Genomic DNA, 15,470 nt, shown 5'->3' on the forward strand with positions numbered 1-15,470 from the left:
GGTATGACGGAAGAGGAGCAGGAGCGGATGGTCCAAGAGGCGTCGTGGGCGGCGTTGGCGGCTCTCCTTGACGAAGATAAGGATGAGTTCTATGATGAGCCATCACAGATGGTCATTGACCATGCCGCGCCGGCCCAGACCCTCTCCGTCCCGCAACTCCCTCTCCCTCAGTTCAACCGGCCTCCACCTCCGCCGTAGGCCCCCGTCTCCCACTTCGAGGTCACTCCACAGACCGTTCCAGCGCCTTATGTCATGTCGCAGCAGGAACAGGATGACCTCGAAATGGAGATGGTGGTAGCGTTCGACATCGAGATGGAGGACGCGGTAGGATGAAGAGGAGGTTGGCATGGGCCCTCAAGATCTCAGCCAACGAAAGATCTTGATACCAAGGGCCCAGGGATCCCGACACAATCCCAGCCAACCTCTTCCTCAACCAAGGCCGACTAAATCTCAGTCGAAACGCTCTCGATCCTCGTCGATCGATCAAGTTGCGCCTGAGCCCAAACGGGCTCAGTATCAACCCATCCAGAGTCTGTCGTCTGCGCCCGCCCAACCTTTGGCGGTCCCGCCCGTCACTCCTCAACCCGAGGGCGCATCTCCCGCGCCAAGCAACACCAACAGTCAACGGCAGACTGTTGCCCCCATAATGATGGGGGGGGCTCATGCTCCCCGGGGGCAACCAACGTATAACTAACGCCGAACCACCAGCGCCCGCCCCTACTACTATAACCCCTGAAGAGAAGAAAGCCGCCTTCAAGAAGAAGAAGCAGGCAAGATCAAAGCCCAGCAGGAAGCTCGGAGAAACAGGAAGCCGAGCCTATTTCACCAGACCAAGAAGCCAGCTACACCTGGCAGATCCGCCCCCGCCACACCTCACCAGCAAACTCCGAACCACACCTCACCATTACCAATGCCACATATCAAAGACCCCGGCTTGAGAGCGGCTGCCGAATCAGCCTTCGGCACGCCCGGGTCGGCCCAAAAGGAGGCCGGCCACAACATCCCACACACCATCCCAACCTATCTACTAGACCAGGTCGCAGGCAGAGCGGCCGAGGACGAGGACGATGAATAAATTCCGTCACTCTGACTGAGAAGCGATTGTTCGCCTATAAGAGCACGCTCGAAGGAAAGATGCAACATATACTATAGAATAAAGACCGGCTTGATGATGTCGGTTGCGATACAATGATTTGTTTGGCAGCGAAGGAGTTTTGGACTGTATATTTGATTTGTCAAGGAAGGACCCAACGACACGAGCTCCAAGGCTCATGAAAGGAATACGAATGGAACATGAATGGAATCACTATCGCCATGAATTGAACAAGAGCTATATATACTGCATTGCACACTCATCTATTCTTGACCCTCATCCAACCGCTTGTCCCTCGACGTGGAGAGCTCTTGTCTCCCATCAATAGGTTCTTGTTGACTTGACTCCCATCTGCCAGCTCCTCTTCAACTTTCCATGCATCATCATCCAGGACTTCCCAGTCAGGGGTGGGCGCTTCGCTGAGCAACTTCTTCTTAAGTTTGTCTGCAAGCTTCATTGGGCTAGGAAGCTTGAAGGTTTTGCTGAACTCAGTACCTTCTGCCCCGCCGAGATGATAAAATGTTGTACCATGAGAGTACTGCCCAAAACGGCTGGTTTGGCCATCGGCTTCATTTTTGAGCGTGTCTGGGTCTTTTCCGGCAGACTGGTGATTGATGAGAAGATTGTACAGGTTGCGACCCATGTTGCTCATATCCTCGAAAAGAGCCTTGTCGCCGATTGACACGCCCTGCGTATTGCAAGCCCAAGCAATGTTGTAGGCGAGCAAAGTCACGCCCTCAATGAAATATGAGAATGTGGCGGGGTCTTCCTTGGCCAGTTGAGACAGTGGCTTGTCTATGAAAAGAGGTCTTGGCCGCGAGACACGTTGAGACTCTGTGTCGGTTGTGCTAGAAGGGGACGACACGGAAGCTTGACTGGGAAAGACTGGATCTCCGGGTCTGTAAGAGGCCGACAAGTTAAAAATAGTTGGTCGGGGATAGTCTCGATGAGGGAGAGTGATGGCAGCGGGGAGCCGAATGGAAAGATAATGCGATACAAGTATCAATATCTGGCAAATGTGACTGAGCGATGTAGATATCATCTCTGGTGTTGATGCTAGACGGTGTTAATAAAGTAATTTTGAGAAGAGATGGCGTAACTCACAGTTCATTGCGGTCAAATCGACGACTGGGATTCCACCCAGGTAATACTCGTATTTACTAGGCGACCCTTCTTTAATCCGTTTTAGTCCATATAGTTGAGCTGCTTCTATGCAGAGGAAAGACCGCGTACGAGCCAGTTCGTCTGCACACTTAGTCCAGCGATACTTGTGCATGCCGGTTTCCCTTTCCACCGACTTTTGTCGTTTCACCCTGCGCTCAATAAGACCATCAGATACAGCAGCGATATCGGATTTGCGTCGCGAGAGAGCAGCTCTTCGAGTCTGAATCTCCTCTTTGGCAGCTTTGATATCGTTTCTGAGTTTGTCAGCAGCGGCAAGAATCTGTGTGGTTCTGTCTTCCGCTGTTCGTTGCTGAGCCTGCAACGCATCCTTGCGGTCCTTGGTCGGGGCGTTTGTCTCATCTAGAAGATCGCTGATTTGTTTCTGGAGATCTTCATTTTCGATAAGAGCCATCACATTTTCAATACGACCATCGTAAAGTGCCGCTCTGGCATCCACGGTGCAAAGAAACGGGAGACGCTTGGCGTCATGGCTGCGATGACAGATATCACAGTCCATCTTGGCTATATCGCCACTTGGTGCGAAGTAGTTGTCTTTATCTGTTGATCTGAGACGATCAGAGTGGCTATGCTCAGCCTTCCGGAATCGAATAGGAAAAGAAGGAGAGCATGTTTATATGGTCAAGTTTTAGTTTGTTTGTAAGGTGAATAAGAGGCAGATGACTGTAAGTGTTAAGGTGAAGATCAAGTCACGGGGTGACCAGTAACGGCGAGTACTGTGGCGCATGGACGTAAGCCACACACCTCCAGGCACGTAGGCACCTTCCTGGACATCATGCAGGGCAGGAGCATCCACTCCTAGGTACCTGTCTAGGTCCGCTCCTTCACGTCTCCCATTCATTGTCGATCGGCAGGTACAAGGTGACCGCCTGCTTGTTGCGCATCTCTTGAGATTTTAAATTACATCTAATTTTCTCCGAAAACAACAGAAACCTCACATATTACCATACGTCAAAAACTTGATATCCTGAGTGATTGAAGGCTATTTTACTTTGGCGACAGCAACCGTGAACATTTAGGTGCTCACTTACATGCACGCACGACCCCTGTTGCTTGGCCGACAATAACCCTGGCGATCCAGCGCGACGTGTCTATCTAACATGGATTCACCACTTCCACCGCAAGAAGACGGCGAGGATCATCAAAGCAAAGACGGATTCAAGATTCCTGACTCTCAGGAGGCCAACATGAACAATATGCAAAGACATTCGCATGCCAAAAGCAGGACACCTGAACCTCAGGTAGATCGACAAGCCAGCAACTCTGACCCGCCAGACACACCAGGAGTTCTTGAGCCGTTTGACTGGGATGAATTCGAAGCGCGTTATGAGGCTGCTTTGCACGATGCCGACGACCAGGAGCGTGAGATCTTAAAAGAGGCAGATGCACTTGCAAAGGTAATGTTTTATGTATTTTACAACCACTGACAAAGCTAATGCGCTTACAGTATTTCAAAGTCTGGGCAGCCGCAGCATCAGCACATGATGATGAGCGGGCAGCAAAGCGGTTGCAAACTCGAAGGCGCTTTGTGAATCTTGCCGAAGACAAGATGGAACGAAAACAGCAGCACTGTAAGATTTCACTGCTGGACGCCTCTTTCTGGACGAACTGACATTCCCCCCAGACGATCAAGTTGTAAGGGCCTTTGAGAATGCGCTGGCTCTTCTCAAATCCCTGTGAGCGTTGTACTCTACAGGCTTGTGGTTTTTGACTTGAGTTACATTTCCAGGCGAATGCATATTTTACCCAAACCTCCAGACCAAAACTTTTGGCCCTACTTCCCAACCACACACCTTATTTTGGCCCTTATTCCTTTCCGTTTGGATCCAGGTCCGCGGCTTATCATATACCGACACGTGACGTAATTACAGCCTGGAGCTCCAGCTGTCGCGTCTCCCCAATCTCGCCAAATCGCAAATCTTATTTAAAACTTGACATCGCGTCGGGGGGAAAAAAAAAATCGACATGCCACAACCGAAAGATGCAAAGGCAATAGGTATGTGTGGTATACCAAGTGTCTCTCATGTATGCCTCCCTCGACCTTATCTACGCGGCACTATACTGACTATTTTAGGATGACCTCTTTGCTTTCCATGAAGCCCATTTCTCACAAGCAGCCCTTGCTTCTTTCGGGTCCGACTTCATTGAGGCACCGAGCCAAGATCATAGTCAAGATGACGCCACTGTTGATGCTTGGGATGGGGAAGATGATGGCTTAGGATATTATCCCGATGGCGTAAAAAGAACTTTGACGGACGAGCAAATCGAAATTTTCCGTCACTCGGAGCTCGAAGCTCTACGCAAAGAGAAGGAGAAGGCCGAACAACTCAAAAGAAAGGCAGGCACAATGACGGGCGAGCTCGTAGACTCGAGTGACGATATCGCTGCTCCTGCGCAAACCGCAAGCGTGTTGCCAACATCCTTCCACAGCAATAAGAAGCGAAAGAAGAAAAAGGGGGCCAAACGTCCTGAACCGAAACCCGACCTTCGAAAACGAACATGGGATGTTGTTGACAAGGGCCTGGACTCGCTTGAGTATGACTGAGCCTGTGGCACAACCACTATGATGAAGAGGTGCCATCATCCGCTAAACCTGTTTCACCATTCAAGGCAGCTCAACTCGTATGGGTGTAAGATGTCGTGTTACGAGGCGATACCCCAATCTGACTCGAGAAGCCCGATTAATGGAAACATGTATTATGATTCGTCATGCACCACAACATGTAAGTACTCTCCTCTTGTCACCTCGAGCATCTCTCATCATGATGAAAACCCTTGTATCGTCATCCTTAGTCGGATCGGGACTGGAGGTGTAGGACGCATCAGCGAAAGCTGTTGCCGACACCTTTACAGGCCCGACATGTCGAGCAATTAATCTTCTCTCTGAAATATGGGACTTTTTTTCCGATTATCAATTGAAAAGCCACATATGTTTCTGCAGCTAACTTTTGACCACAGGATTTGAACACTGAACTGGGATATATTCCTGTCTGGTGTAACTGTATCGCTAATGTGGTCGTCAAGTCCTGGGTAATTTGGAGTTGCCACAACGTTAGCTGCTAATTGTTGATGACTTCACAGCAGAATGACAGAAGACCGCCGAATACGGCCATATCAATATGATGGCTCATGACAGACTTAGACTCGGCCATAGAATTGCAAGATCACCCGGGGAGTATAATGTAATAAATTCAACCTTCCAACCCGGAGTACCTTAGACTATACTTCAAGAACGATGCCTTGTCCTGCTTACTTCAGGTGATTGTTGCTCCATCCTCATGATTCAGAACTATACAAGCACCAAATCAGATAGTCATGGAATTTCATGAAGCTTTTGTTGTAATATAGAGATCCTTAATGATTCAGCCTTCTGGCCTTAGTGAAACGTTATGCTGTTCTCTTTTGACATTAAGTCTACGAATTATTACTGTTATGAGCGTTTACCGTATGAGACGGTTGCTTTGAACTTTGCGTACTTCAACTCAAAGCTGCAGAGCAAAAGGGAAAAGTCAGGATTAGAGGTTGAAAATCAGGAAAACCCATCAAATTATCTTCGAAGCCAACGTGTCACATGCCTTTTATTGTGATACTGTATTCAATTGAACAAGCAAGCAGTCGAGACCGGATCCACAAACCAAGCTCTTGCCTTGTGATTGAATTCAGGGTGCTCGTGCCATTCGATCCCTTATCGCGGAAGAGCCGATAAGCGCTGCAGCCAATCACGCACTAGCCCGCCTGCCAAAACAACGGGGTAGTTCTAGGCTGGACCCGACTCGAAATGCCATCCCACCTTGATTTTGCAAACCCAAGTCAAATCAGGTCCAGCCTCTTCCTCTTCAGCCTCCGACCTTGGGCTCGCCAAGATAAACACCGGCACCTCCACTCCTCTATCAGCATCTATATTGCCTCGAATACCGCTTACGATCATCGCGACCCATCGGAAACCCTCTCTAGATCATCAGCGCCGCCCCTTGCGACGCCCTCGCTCTCCTGCCCATCATGGCGCGTGTCTACGCCGATGTCAACCAGAGCATGCCCCGCAGTTACTGGGACTACGACAGTGTTAACATCAGTATGCCCTCTCCCACGTGAGAGCTTCACCGACAACGTAGCTGACCAACGTTTGCAGGCTGGGGTGTTCTGGAAAACTACGAGGTAGTCAGAAAGATTGGTATGTTGACTATTGTGGACTTGTCGTTGAGTCATTAACAATTCTGTGTCCTTTGCAGGCCGCGGAAAGTACTCTGAAGTCTTTGAGGGCATCAATGTTGTCAATTACCAGAAGTGCGTCGTCAAGGTGTTGAAGCCTGTCAAGAAGAAGAAGATCAAGCGAGAGATCAAGATTCTTCAAAACCTGGCTGGCGGTCCCAATGTTGTCGCTCTACTCGATGTTGTTCGCGACTCGCAGGTTCGTGTTTTCCCGCTGTCGTAGCTTTTTTTTTTAGCGTTGCAACTGACCATAACTGTACATAGAGCAAGACACCGTCTCTGATCTTTGAGCATGTCAACAACACCGATTTCCGAAGCTTGTACCCCAAGTTCAACGACATTGATGTCCGATTCTACATCTTTGAGCTCCTCAAGGCCCTCGATTTCTGCCATAGCAAGGGGATCATGCACCGCGATGTTAAGCCACATAACGTTATGATTGATCATGAGAACCGAAAGGTTGGTCGCCCGAAGTCCATCGTCTGGTTTCCATCTTACTGACAGCCTACAGCTTCGTCTGATTGATTGGGGTCTGGCCGAGTTTTATCACCCTGGTACCGAGTACAACGTTCGCGTTGCCTCTCGTTATTTCAAGGGCCCCGAATTGTTGGTCGATTTCCAGGAGTACGATTACAGTCTCGATATGTGGAGTCTTGGAGCCATGTTTGCCTCCATGATCTTCCGCAAAGAGCCTTTCTTCCATGGCAACAGCAACTCCGATCAGCTTGTTAAGATTGCCAAGGTCCTTGGCACCGATGACCTTTTCGACTACATCGATAAGTACGAGATTGAGTTGGATGCACAGTACGACGACATTCTAGGCAGATTCCAAAAGAAGCCCTGGCACAGCTTTGTTACGTCAGAGAACCAACGATTCGTCTCCAATGAGGCGATCGATTTCCTCGACAAGCTATTGCGATATGATCATCAGGTTTGTTTATGAGATCCTGATTTGTAGCCCCAATGGAATCTAACAGCGAAATAGGAACGTCTGACTGCCAAGGAGGCCCAGGCTCATCCCTACTTTAACCCAGTTCGGGATCCCGAGGTCTTCAAGCAGCACCTTGCAGCTGCTAGCGGCGCCGCCAACAAGTCTTGAGAGTGCCTCGAGTCGTTGTTCCCCGACCATCATCATCCACGACTATTCATCTCGCGGCACCCCCCTCATCCATGATACCCTCGACCGGCAGGTATCACCCTTTCGTCGGTCTTCACCACCTGATAGGATCCCCATATTAGGAAGAGAATCTTGTAGCCGAATCTAATCCATTCCCATCCCCTTGTGTCACTGATGCTGGTCCGGGGGGATCCTGGGACGATCCCGTTGAGAATTTCGGTCATGTGATGATACCTCAAGATTTTCGACGCGACGCATGAATTGATCGGTTCGGTGAGAGGGGAAGCTCGCGCAACCAGCCCTGATCCCAGAAATGGATCCCAGGGTGATGTGGAATGAGACAATGTGGTTTTGGCGTTCCAGGTTCTGGGGGTTTATGGCACATTGGTATCACGGGCTAATCTAATCACCAAACACACCGTGCTTTTTCTAGCTAGCTTCGGAAGTCATTATGTTACTTTTTGGGTCAGTCTTTCCAGTAGCGTAGTAATCAATAAGATCAAAGTACTATGCTCGTTCTTTGGCTACATGTAATCTATGTTTATGTACTAATTCCCTCTTCTACATGCCCAATCCGCTGCCAATGGTCCTGTAAAAACCCGTTGTCGTTCAAATGCAAGTGAAGCAATAGTCTCGGCCACAATGATGCCCATCTACACCACAGATTTTTATTGTGCCGCCAGGTGTCTTTATCGTGCCAATGGGACTGGAGATCTCATGGACACGGTTCTTACTGGGCGTCCTATAAATTTCTCTGGTCAGAGTAGCAGGTCTCCGGATCTTCCTTGATGAAGGGCGGACACTTGCTGACTTGGAATGGGATTTTACTCTTCGAATCAGCTCATCCCGGGACCCCTCATTGTCTGATTCTGAATCCGATACAAATGAGAGAAGGGAACGGCGTGAAGATGGAGCCTGATTTGTGCGAATGGATTTGTGGCGGGGAGTACGGGGTTTTTGAGAACTTGATGGCGGTTCTATAAAAGAGCTCCTCATTTGTTTCGGTTTCCGTAGCGTCGGCGCTTCCTGGATAAGGGCATCCTGTGGCAGAGGAGGAAGAGACCCTTCACTCTCAATAGCTTCATCATCGCTAATTATGTGAGGTATAGGAGTGCCATGTTCGATAGGCTCATCAACTTCTGGAGATTCATCGTCACCAGGAGTTCCGTCACCGTGATAGGGGGGAGAAGAACTGCTGGGTGATGTTTGATCATGTTGGCCCGATTCAGAGTCTTCGCGAGTTTCTGTAACATCTTCCATGCTAGTGTCGGCTTCTTGCATTGGTGCTTGTGGCTTGTAAAGTATGGTTTGTTCCTTTAGATCATCCTCTATATCTTTGGGAACTTCCTTCGTTTCTTGTGTAACTTGAGACCCTGGCTCGTCGTCTTTGGCTTGCTGCAATATCTCCTTCGGTTTTCGAGGATGGACAAACTTATATAAAAATGTGTCACATGCTCTATCGGTAGTAAAATCTTTGGGTTTAGTTTTGAGAAGCCATTTGAGTTCATTGGATAGGGGAGGCGGTTTCCCAGAAACTTCGTTGCTCGAGATTTCATTAACTGGTCCTTGATGATCGCTTTCAGAGACCACATCATCGACGTTTGCGAGTTCTTTCGTGGGGTTGTTTTCTTCATCTTGAACAGTGGAAGTCGCACCAACCGATTTTCTAGGCCTTCCCCGTTTTCGCTTTGTGGATTCAGGAAGGTGATCAGCCAGGGATACAACGATAAAGGTGGGCGACGTAGGTTCGATCTCTTTGGTTCGTACCGGAACAGGAGTTTTAGACGGCGTTGCTTTCGCGGCAGAGGTTGAGCCTTTTGGCCTCCCACGCTTTCGCTTGAGTAGCTGCATAGTGCCATCTACCACGTCAACTGTGATTTCAGCCTCAGGGGATGGTTCGTTGTTGCTCTTCAGTGGAGCGCTCGTGGCATTAGCGGGTTCAGTAGAGCGTTCGTCTTGTTCTGTTAGCAGGCTAGATACAGGAGAGACCGCCACTGGAGCTGCGATTTGCCGCTTGGGGACTCTGATTCTCGATAGAGCGAGCGGTGCCTCATCGTCTGAGAGTTCCATTGTCGGAATCATGGTTTGAATAAGTGGACTTGGTTCCTCGACGTTCTTGGATTGTGCTGCCTGAGGAGCGCTACTGTTAAATGAAGTTGCCGTGTCCTGTGAGTCTGGAACGACCAGTTTTTCGGAAGTCACTTTCGTTCCTACCTCCTCTAACAATCGCGAACCTTTTCTTGTCTGCTCAGAAGGTAAAAAAACCTCGCCTTCAGTTTCGTCATTGGCGAGATCAACAGACTGGTACTCTTCCCGCAAAGACGGATCGGCCCCGTGTATTTGTATTGTAAAGGTCTTCCCTGATCTTTTGAACTCCCGCGCATCACCCCAAGAAATCTTGCCAAGATACTCTGTCTGTTTTCGTGCCCGACCAGAGCGTCTTTGGCCAGAATCGTCATTCTCATCGGGCTGCTGTGACACTTTGCCAATATTGCCGTTGGTCTCTTCAAGAGTCTCGTGCGGAGGATCATATGAACTGTAATTCTTGGATAAAGCATTATCACCTGATGGGACCAGACTGGGTTTTTGCTGTACGATAGGCGTTGCATCCGAGGTTCCAGAGCACAAAAAGTCCTCATCCTCTTCACTTGCGTTGGTGGTTTGGTCAGATAACGGAGCTTCCTGTCTGTTAGGGCTTCCTCCTGCGGACTTGGATTCAGACCCACGATCGTTATCCGGAGTCTCTGAGCTGACACCTACAGCGGCGTCACTAGGTCGTTTGTCAGACACCTTTTTGAAGGATCCTTTCATGGAACCAGCTCGTTTAGTTTTCCTTGTCCACTTGCGACCCCAGATAGAAGCTTGGCCGTTGTTGCTGGCAGTATCATACCTGCCCCCTGTAAACCATGGCCCGGGCATACTCGGTGGCATATTGAAGTAAGGGGGAATATCATCGCGGCCCCAAGCCTGCATAGGGAATCCAGGCATCATTCCCCATGGCCCAAAAGTTGGGTGAGGTATCCCGAAGCCTGGTGGAGGTCCAGGACCAAATGATGGGGGACTCAGTTGAGAATCGTCTTGAGGCAGTCCATGGGGTAGCACCGTGGTCTCGTCGTGTGGCGCATCATTTTGACTGCTGGCGATGTTTGAAACATTATTAGACGCTTCATCAATAATAACATTCTGATCTTGCCGGTGTGTCTCTGTGTCGCTTTCTTTTGTGCTCGATGCCTGACTATTCTCATTGTCGGTTTGAGAATGATGAATTTCATTGGCTTGTTCTTCATTGTCGGAATATTCGTCGGTGAGATCTTCAAGCAGGATTCCTTCGTCTTCATCGATGTTGCTTTCGCCTTCCACCCAAAGACCTTCGACATCGCCCTCATCGCGCATATTGCGCAAGTGGCCGTTGTTCACCACGATCTCTCCTGTTGCCATGTCGATTTCGTCTCCAATGCCTTCAAAGTCGCGACTGTACTTTTCGATGATGTGAGCCATGGTGGCATGGAGTTTTTGATTAGCATTCACCCGCTTTAGTGCAAGCTGAATGTCCGGATCCCTTCGGATTTTAATCTCCTGCGGGTGTGAAGCCAGCTCGTCGTCGTCGTCTTCATCTTGAGCGGCCTTTGGGGGCGAAGGGCCATGCCGTCTCTTCTTTGTAGGCGGCTCCATTGTCACAACAGTCCTTCATATACGATGATCCTCTTTGTGGTCGTCTAGTTAAAGTAGTTGGTTGTCTGCAAGTGCATACAATTGGATAATGAATAGGCTCATCCCTTGAACATTCTTTGTATGATGAAGACGATGGTTGGTTGGAGGAGCAACTGCAGAGCCGACGCGATCGAGGGCCGTGCATCGCGTAAAGTGCTTTCTTCTTAGTGGTCATCTGGTGGGGTGAAAGCAACCTACAAGCTCCATGAGATACTAAGTTTCCATGTAACTAACGATTTTATACAGACATTGTAGAAGCGAATTTGAGTTTCAATTAAATATATACACTGTTACAAATCCCATGTCATATTCACCCTAGTAAAACTCCTCTCTTTATCAGTCGTCGTGACAGTGCTATCTCAAAACGTTGATCACGTGCACAGTCCTGTACAGTGGTGTGCTGTAGCTGCCGTAGCTTAACAACGTCACCGCTAAGGCCGACCTTAATCCAACCTTGTCTGGGATACTTTTCAGCTTCAATTCTCAAACACCTCCACTTCCTATCGCTTCCTGTACCGCACCTTGTTGACTTTGACACTTGTATCATGCGCGTCTCTTAAGCGGAATATGAATTGCCAAAAATGCCGCCAGCCTCTCCGGCTGGACGGTTCCCTTGAGGACCTCAACCCAGCTGCATATGATGTTCTTGTTGGTAAGTTATCCGCATCATGTCTCGTGCGCTTTTCCTAACTCATGTCGCAGCTTCCGCATCCCCGCAAACCCTCAAGAAGTCTTCTGTACCAAACCCGCCGCTCGCGCAACCACAGGATCAATCGCGAAAATCGATATATGACAGGGTATCACGGAATGCAGGTCCGCCGACGTTCAAGCGCAACCATGGAAGCCATCCTCGCGACTCGTCAATGTCCTTCGTACTACTATCCGAATCGCAAATGGCTCGGCCAACACCATCGTCAGACCCTCCTACAACACCGACAGTACTGCGCCGCGCCAGCTCCAGCAAAAGTAATGCGGACAACCCCGATGCGCCGATGGGAAGCGAAATGGACAGGATCAACCGTCTATTCGACGTGCTATCGGCGCGGTCTGATGTCGATCATCCGATATGCGTCGAGTGCACGGAAATGCTTGTTGAGGGCTTGCAAAAGAAGCTCGAGATTGCTTCACGCGAAAGGGACTCTTACGCCAAGCACCTGAAAGAGGCAAAAGCGAATAAACCAAGCGAGGAGGATATGAAGACCCAAGAGGAAGCCCTACGAAAGGCTGAGCGGGACAGAGCTGCAGCTATGGAGGAACTCAAGAAGCTAGAGTCAGAGAAGACTTCACTAGACGAGGAGCTTGTACTTCTCGAGGAGGAGTCGCGACAGCTGGACAAGGAGGAAGAGAAGTTTTGGAGAGAACGAAACGACTTTGCTACAAGAATGGCTGATTTCCAGGCTGAAAGGGACAGCATTAACGCCAAGTACAGCAACGATTCACAGCTCTTGGAGAAGCTACAGCGATCGAATGTGTACAACGATACCTTCTGCATCAGCCATGACGGCAGTTTTGCGACGATCAATGGACTTCGACTCGGGCGCCTGTCAAACAAACCCGTGGATTGGCCCGAAATCAATGCGGCTTGGGGGCATGCATTGTTATTGCTGGTGACAGTCGCGGACAAACTGGCATACAGATTCGATGGCTACGACCCACAGCCCATGGGCAGTACGTCCAGGATCATTCGATACGAGGTTCCGAGCCCTTCATCGAGCAGACTAGGCACCCGTGCTGCTAGTGTACCCCCCAAGAGGCATATACTTGAGTTGTACAGTTCCGGGGACATGCCTCTTGGGCTCACCTTTATGCATAGACGTTTCGACAATGCCATGGTGGGCTTCCTGGAGCTTGTGCGACAACTAGGCGCGTTTGTGCATAGGCAAACTGAAGCTACCGGCACACCACTTAGTTTGCCGTACAAGATCGACGGTGACAAGATAGGGGACGTTAGCATTAAACTCGGCATCGCTCAAGATGATGGTTGGACTAAGGCGTGCAAACTGACGTTGACATGTTGTAAGTTTCTGCTTGCCCACGCCAGTAATGTAACGTCAAACGCACGAAACGGGGGCAGTCAATAAGAAGAAAAGAAGAAGCAGAAAAAGCCTCATTAGGGGTAGTAGACTTGCGATTTGTGATTTAATTGTTTATCGGCGACTTATTACGGAGTTTAGGCATGCGGGATGGCGTTTTAACATGGCAATTGAGGAGTGGGAGCCTCCTCGCCATATCGTATAGAAGGATCTGGCATCATGAATAGCAATGAAATGGGATTTAGTTTAACCACGCTTCATTCTGCGGCTTTGCACACACAGTTTGCTGCTTGAATAGTCGGGTCTCCCTGCAGTGCAGATTTCCCTTACCTCCCTCCCGTAATGTGGTCAACCGCATCACTGAATCACTGCCATGGCACTGCCAACAACCGCCAAATTGGGCAAGCCAAAGCCCAACAGGCAGGAATCGGATGGGGCATTTGGGCAGCGTGATATTTCTGCACCGAAGTGAATTCTTTCTACATTCATTCTCGGTTTCGTCTGTTTTGTTCACATCTGCCATCTGCATCCCTTTGTCACTCGTTCACTACAGCACATCTACTCATCATGGCGAGCTGCGCCAACTGCAGCAAGGATGCATCTCAAAGATTCATCGGATGCATGAACGCCCCCGAGTATCTCGATGGAGATTCTGCTGGTGTTTTCTACTGCGGCCACGAGTGCCAGACGACTGACTGGCCAAACCACAAAGGGAGGTGCAACAACTTGAAGCGTCGCAAATCTCTACTCCGAGCAGCCAAGCTTCTCAAGAAGACTCTCTTATCCTACAAAGAAGTTCTTTTTGACTGGGACCTGACAGAGATCGAGCCTCGCGATGACGCTCTCATTCTCAAGCATGACAACAGGCGTCTAAGCTGGGAGAAGCCTATCAATTTCCCGGATCACCTCACCAGTAACCCAGAGCACAAGGAGGCTGCTCTGGTGAAGCGCATGGCCCTCCACACACTGTCGATTCTTGGCCCCATGACTCGGGCCCTGGTGAAATGTAAAGCAACCCAGGAACCGTTATCACTTGGGAGTAACTTGCTAATGATTGTCACACAGGCCTCGTTTGCCGCCTGGAGACGGTTTACCTCCAAATCAAGAACCCCCCGTACCCTGCCATCATGGACCCTCCTGACGCGGCCATCTTTGACATGATGAAGCCAAACGTCCATACAGTTGTCATAGCGACTCTGCGAGGTTCGGGCGAACGATGAATCATTGATATCATAAGATGTCAGTTTGGTCTCAAAGGCGTCCTGTTTTCTCTCGACAAGTACATCACCGAGACAAATTGTAATATCGAATGGCCAGCTTCGCCTTACCTCCACTGTGAAATCTATGATCAGCAGGAAATCATCGCCGTGCTTGGTACGCCTCCGCCGGAGCCCATGGCCGACATCCTCAGGATTACGCGGTACCGTCTGCACTTTGCGGAGTTGGTCAAGGAATGTGTCGACAACAGCTTGATCAAGGGCTCGGATGCTGAGTTCGACGCTAAGATGGAGGAATTCTCGCAGAAGGTGAAGACGCACATGTCCCTCTGTCAATCCTTCTAGACCCTTGAGGTATTGGGGCATGACGGCACATCGTTCAGGCTCCCAGACTATGCCACAGTCCATTTCCATTTGTGACAGCTATTCAGAGAACACTGAAAGGAATATGATCTCGAACGACAGAAACTGGAGAGAGGCAAATGGATCTGATGTTGGAATTTGAGAAAGGATCACTGCGTGACTTGGCAACTCTTCAAAGCTCATATCGATGATGTCTGATGGACCTTTGTAACCACATAGCTCATCTATGAGACTTTCGTGGAATGGGAATGTATGCTTGTATTCACTTGAGTATCCTCGCGCCCACATGTAACTTAGTAGTTACAACACCAATGCAACAGAAAATTCGATCTTGCCATTGATGACATAGAACACCTTGACCCCTCAAGCCCCCAAGCCTTGGGTCAATTGTATGGTAGGGAAGGTCAACCACATTGTGCTGCTGCTGTGATTCTTGTTTGACTGCAACCAAAGGAGAGCGGATCGCTTGAAGCATAAGAATCTTAGGGCTGTGTCAGCCATAGTGGCAATTTTGCAGTCTCGTCAAATATCAAGCAAGATTTAGT

General features: G+C 49.5%; 8 protein-coding genes across 8 annotated transcripts; 6 read left to right on the forward strand and 2 right to left on the reverse strand.

The window, feature by feature from the left end:
- Window positions 1-3: 3 nt before the first annotated feature.
- FGSG_00674 (uncharacterized protein) lies at window positions 4-1,075 on the forward strand (the record flags this gene model as incomplete). The annotated part of the gene is made up of 3 exons (XM_011318068.1): window positions 4-194; window positions 313-684; window positions 739-1,075. Exons 2-3 carry the CDS (start codon window positions 347-349, stop codon window positions 1,073-1,075), a joined length of 675 nt encoding a protein of 224 aa, XP_011316370.1. The 5' UTR covers window positions 4-194; window positions 313-346.
- A 277-nt stretch (window positions 1,076-1,352) lies between these two features.
- FGSG_00675 (uncharacterized protein) lies at window positions 1,353-2,774 on the reverse strand (the record flags this gene model as incomplete). The annotated part of the gene is made up of 2 exons (XM_011318069.1): window positions 1,353-2,149; window positions 2,198-2,774. 2 exons carry the CDS (start codon window positions 2,772-2,774, stop codon window positions 1,353-1,355), a joined length of 1,374 nt encoding a protein of 457 aa, XP_011316371.1.
- Window positions 2,775-3,127: 353 nt separating this feature from the next.
- On the forward strand, window positions 3,128-5,632 carry FGSG_11803 (uncharacterized protein). Its single transcript, XM_011318071.1, has 6 exons — window positions 3,128-3,162; window positions 3,234-3,672; window positions 3,723-3,846; window positions 3,900-4,300; window positions 4,350-5,005; window positions 5,232-5,632. Exons 4-5 carry the CDS (start codon window positions 4,241-4,243, stop codon window positions 4,818-4,820), a joined length of 531 nt encoding a protein of 176 aa, XP_011316373.1. The 5' UTR covers window positions 3,128-3,162; window positions 3,234-3,672; window positions 3,723-3,846; window positions 3,900-4,240; the 3' UTR covers window positions 4,821-5,005; window positions 5,232-5,632.
- On the forward strand, window positions 3,376-3,955 carry FGSG_11804 (uncharacterized protein; the record flags this gene model as incomplete). Its single annotated transcript, XM_011318070.1, has 3 exons — window positions 3,376-3,672; window positions 3,723-3,846; window positions 3,900-3,955. 3 exons carry the CDS (start codon window positions 3,376-3,378, stop codon window positions 3,953-3,955), a joined length of 477 nt encoding a protein of 158 aa, XP_011316372.1.
- A 446-nt stretch (window positions 5,633-6,078) lies between the features above and the next one.
- Window positions 6,079-8,145, forward strand: FGSG_00677 (casein kinase II subunit alpha). The gene is made up of 6 exons (XM_011318072.1): window positions 6,079-6,347; window positions 6,405-6,446; window positions 6,505-6,683; window positions 6,749-6,943; window positions 6,996-7,415; window positions 7,470-8,145. The coding sequence occupies exons 1-6, from the start codon at window positions 6,275-6,277 to the stop codon at window positions 7,581-7,583; spliced, it is 1,023 nt and encodes a 340-aa protein (XP_011316374.1). The 5' UTR covers window positions 6,079-6,274; the 3' UTR covers window positions 7,584-8,145.
- A 4-nt stretch (window positions 8,146-8,149) lies between these two features.
- FGSG_00678 (uncharacterized protein) lies at window positions 8,150-11,273 on the reverse strand (the record flags this gene model as incomplete). Its single annotated transcript, XM_011318073.1, has 2 exons — window positions 8,150-8,190; window positions 8,336-11,273. 2 exons carry the CDS (start codon window positions 11,271-11,273, stop codon window positions 8,150-8,152), a joined length of 2,979 nt encoding a protein of 992 aa, XP_011316375.1.
- A 606-nt stretch (window positions 11,274-11,879) lies between these two features.
- Window positions 11,880-13,393, forward strand: FGSG_11805 (uncharacterized protein; the record flags this gene model as incomplete). Its single annotated transcript, XM_011318074.1, has 2 exons — window positions 11,880-11,964; window positions 12,015-13,393. 2 exons carry the CDS (start codon window positions 11,880-11,882, stop codon window positions 13,391-13,393), a joined length of 1,464 nt encoding a protein of 487 aa, XP_011316376.1.
- Window positions 13,394-13,966: 573 nt separating this feature from the next.
- Window positions 13,967-14,907, forward strand: FGSG_11806 (uncharacterized protein; the record flags this gene model as incomplete). The annotated part of the gene is made up of 3 exons (XM_011318075.1): window positions 13,967-14,351; window positions 14,411-14,517; window positions 14,590-14,907. The coding sequence occupies 3 exons, from the start codon at window positions 13,967-13,969 to the stop codon at window positions 14,905-14,907; spliced, it is 810 nt and encodes a 269-aa protein (XP_011316377.1).
- Between the last annotated feature and the right edge of the window lie 563 nt (window positions 14,908-15,470).

The sequence above is a fragment of the Fusarium graminearum genome, chromosome 1 (genome assembly GCF_000240135.3).
Source record: "Fusarium graminearum PH-1 chromosome 1, whole genome shotgun sequence".
Lineage (NCBI taxonomy): Eukaryota > Fungi > Ascomycota > Sordariomycetes > Hypocreales > Nectriaceae > Fusarium > Fusarium graminearum.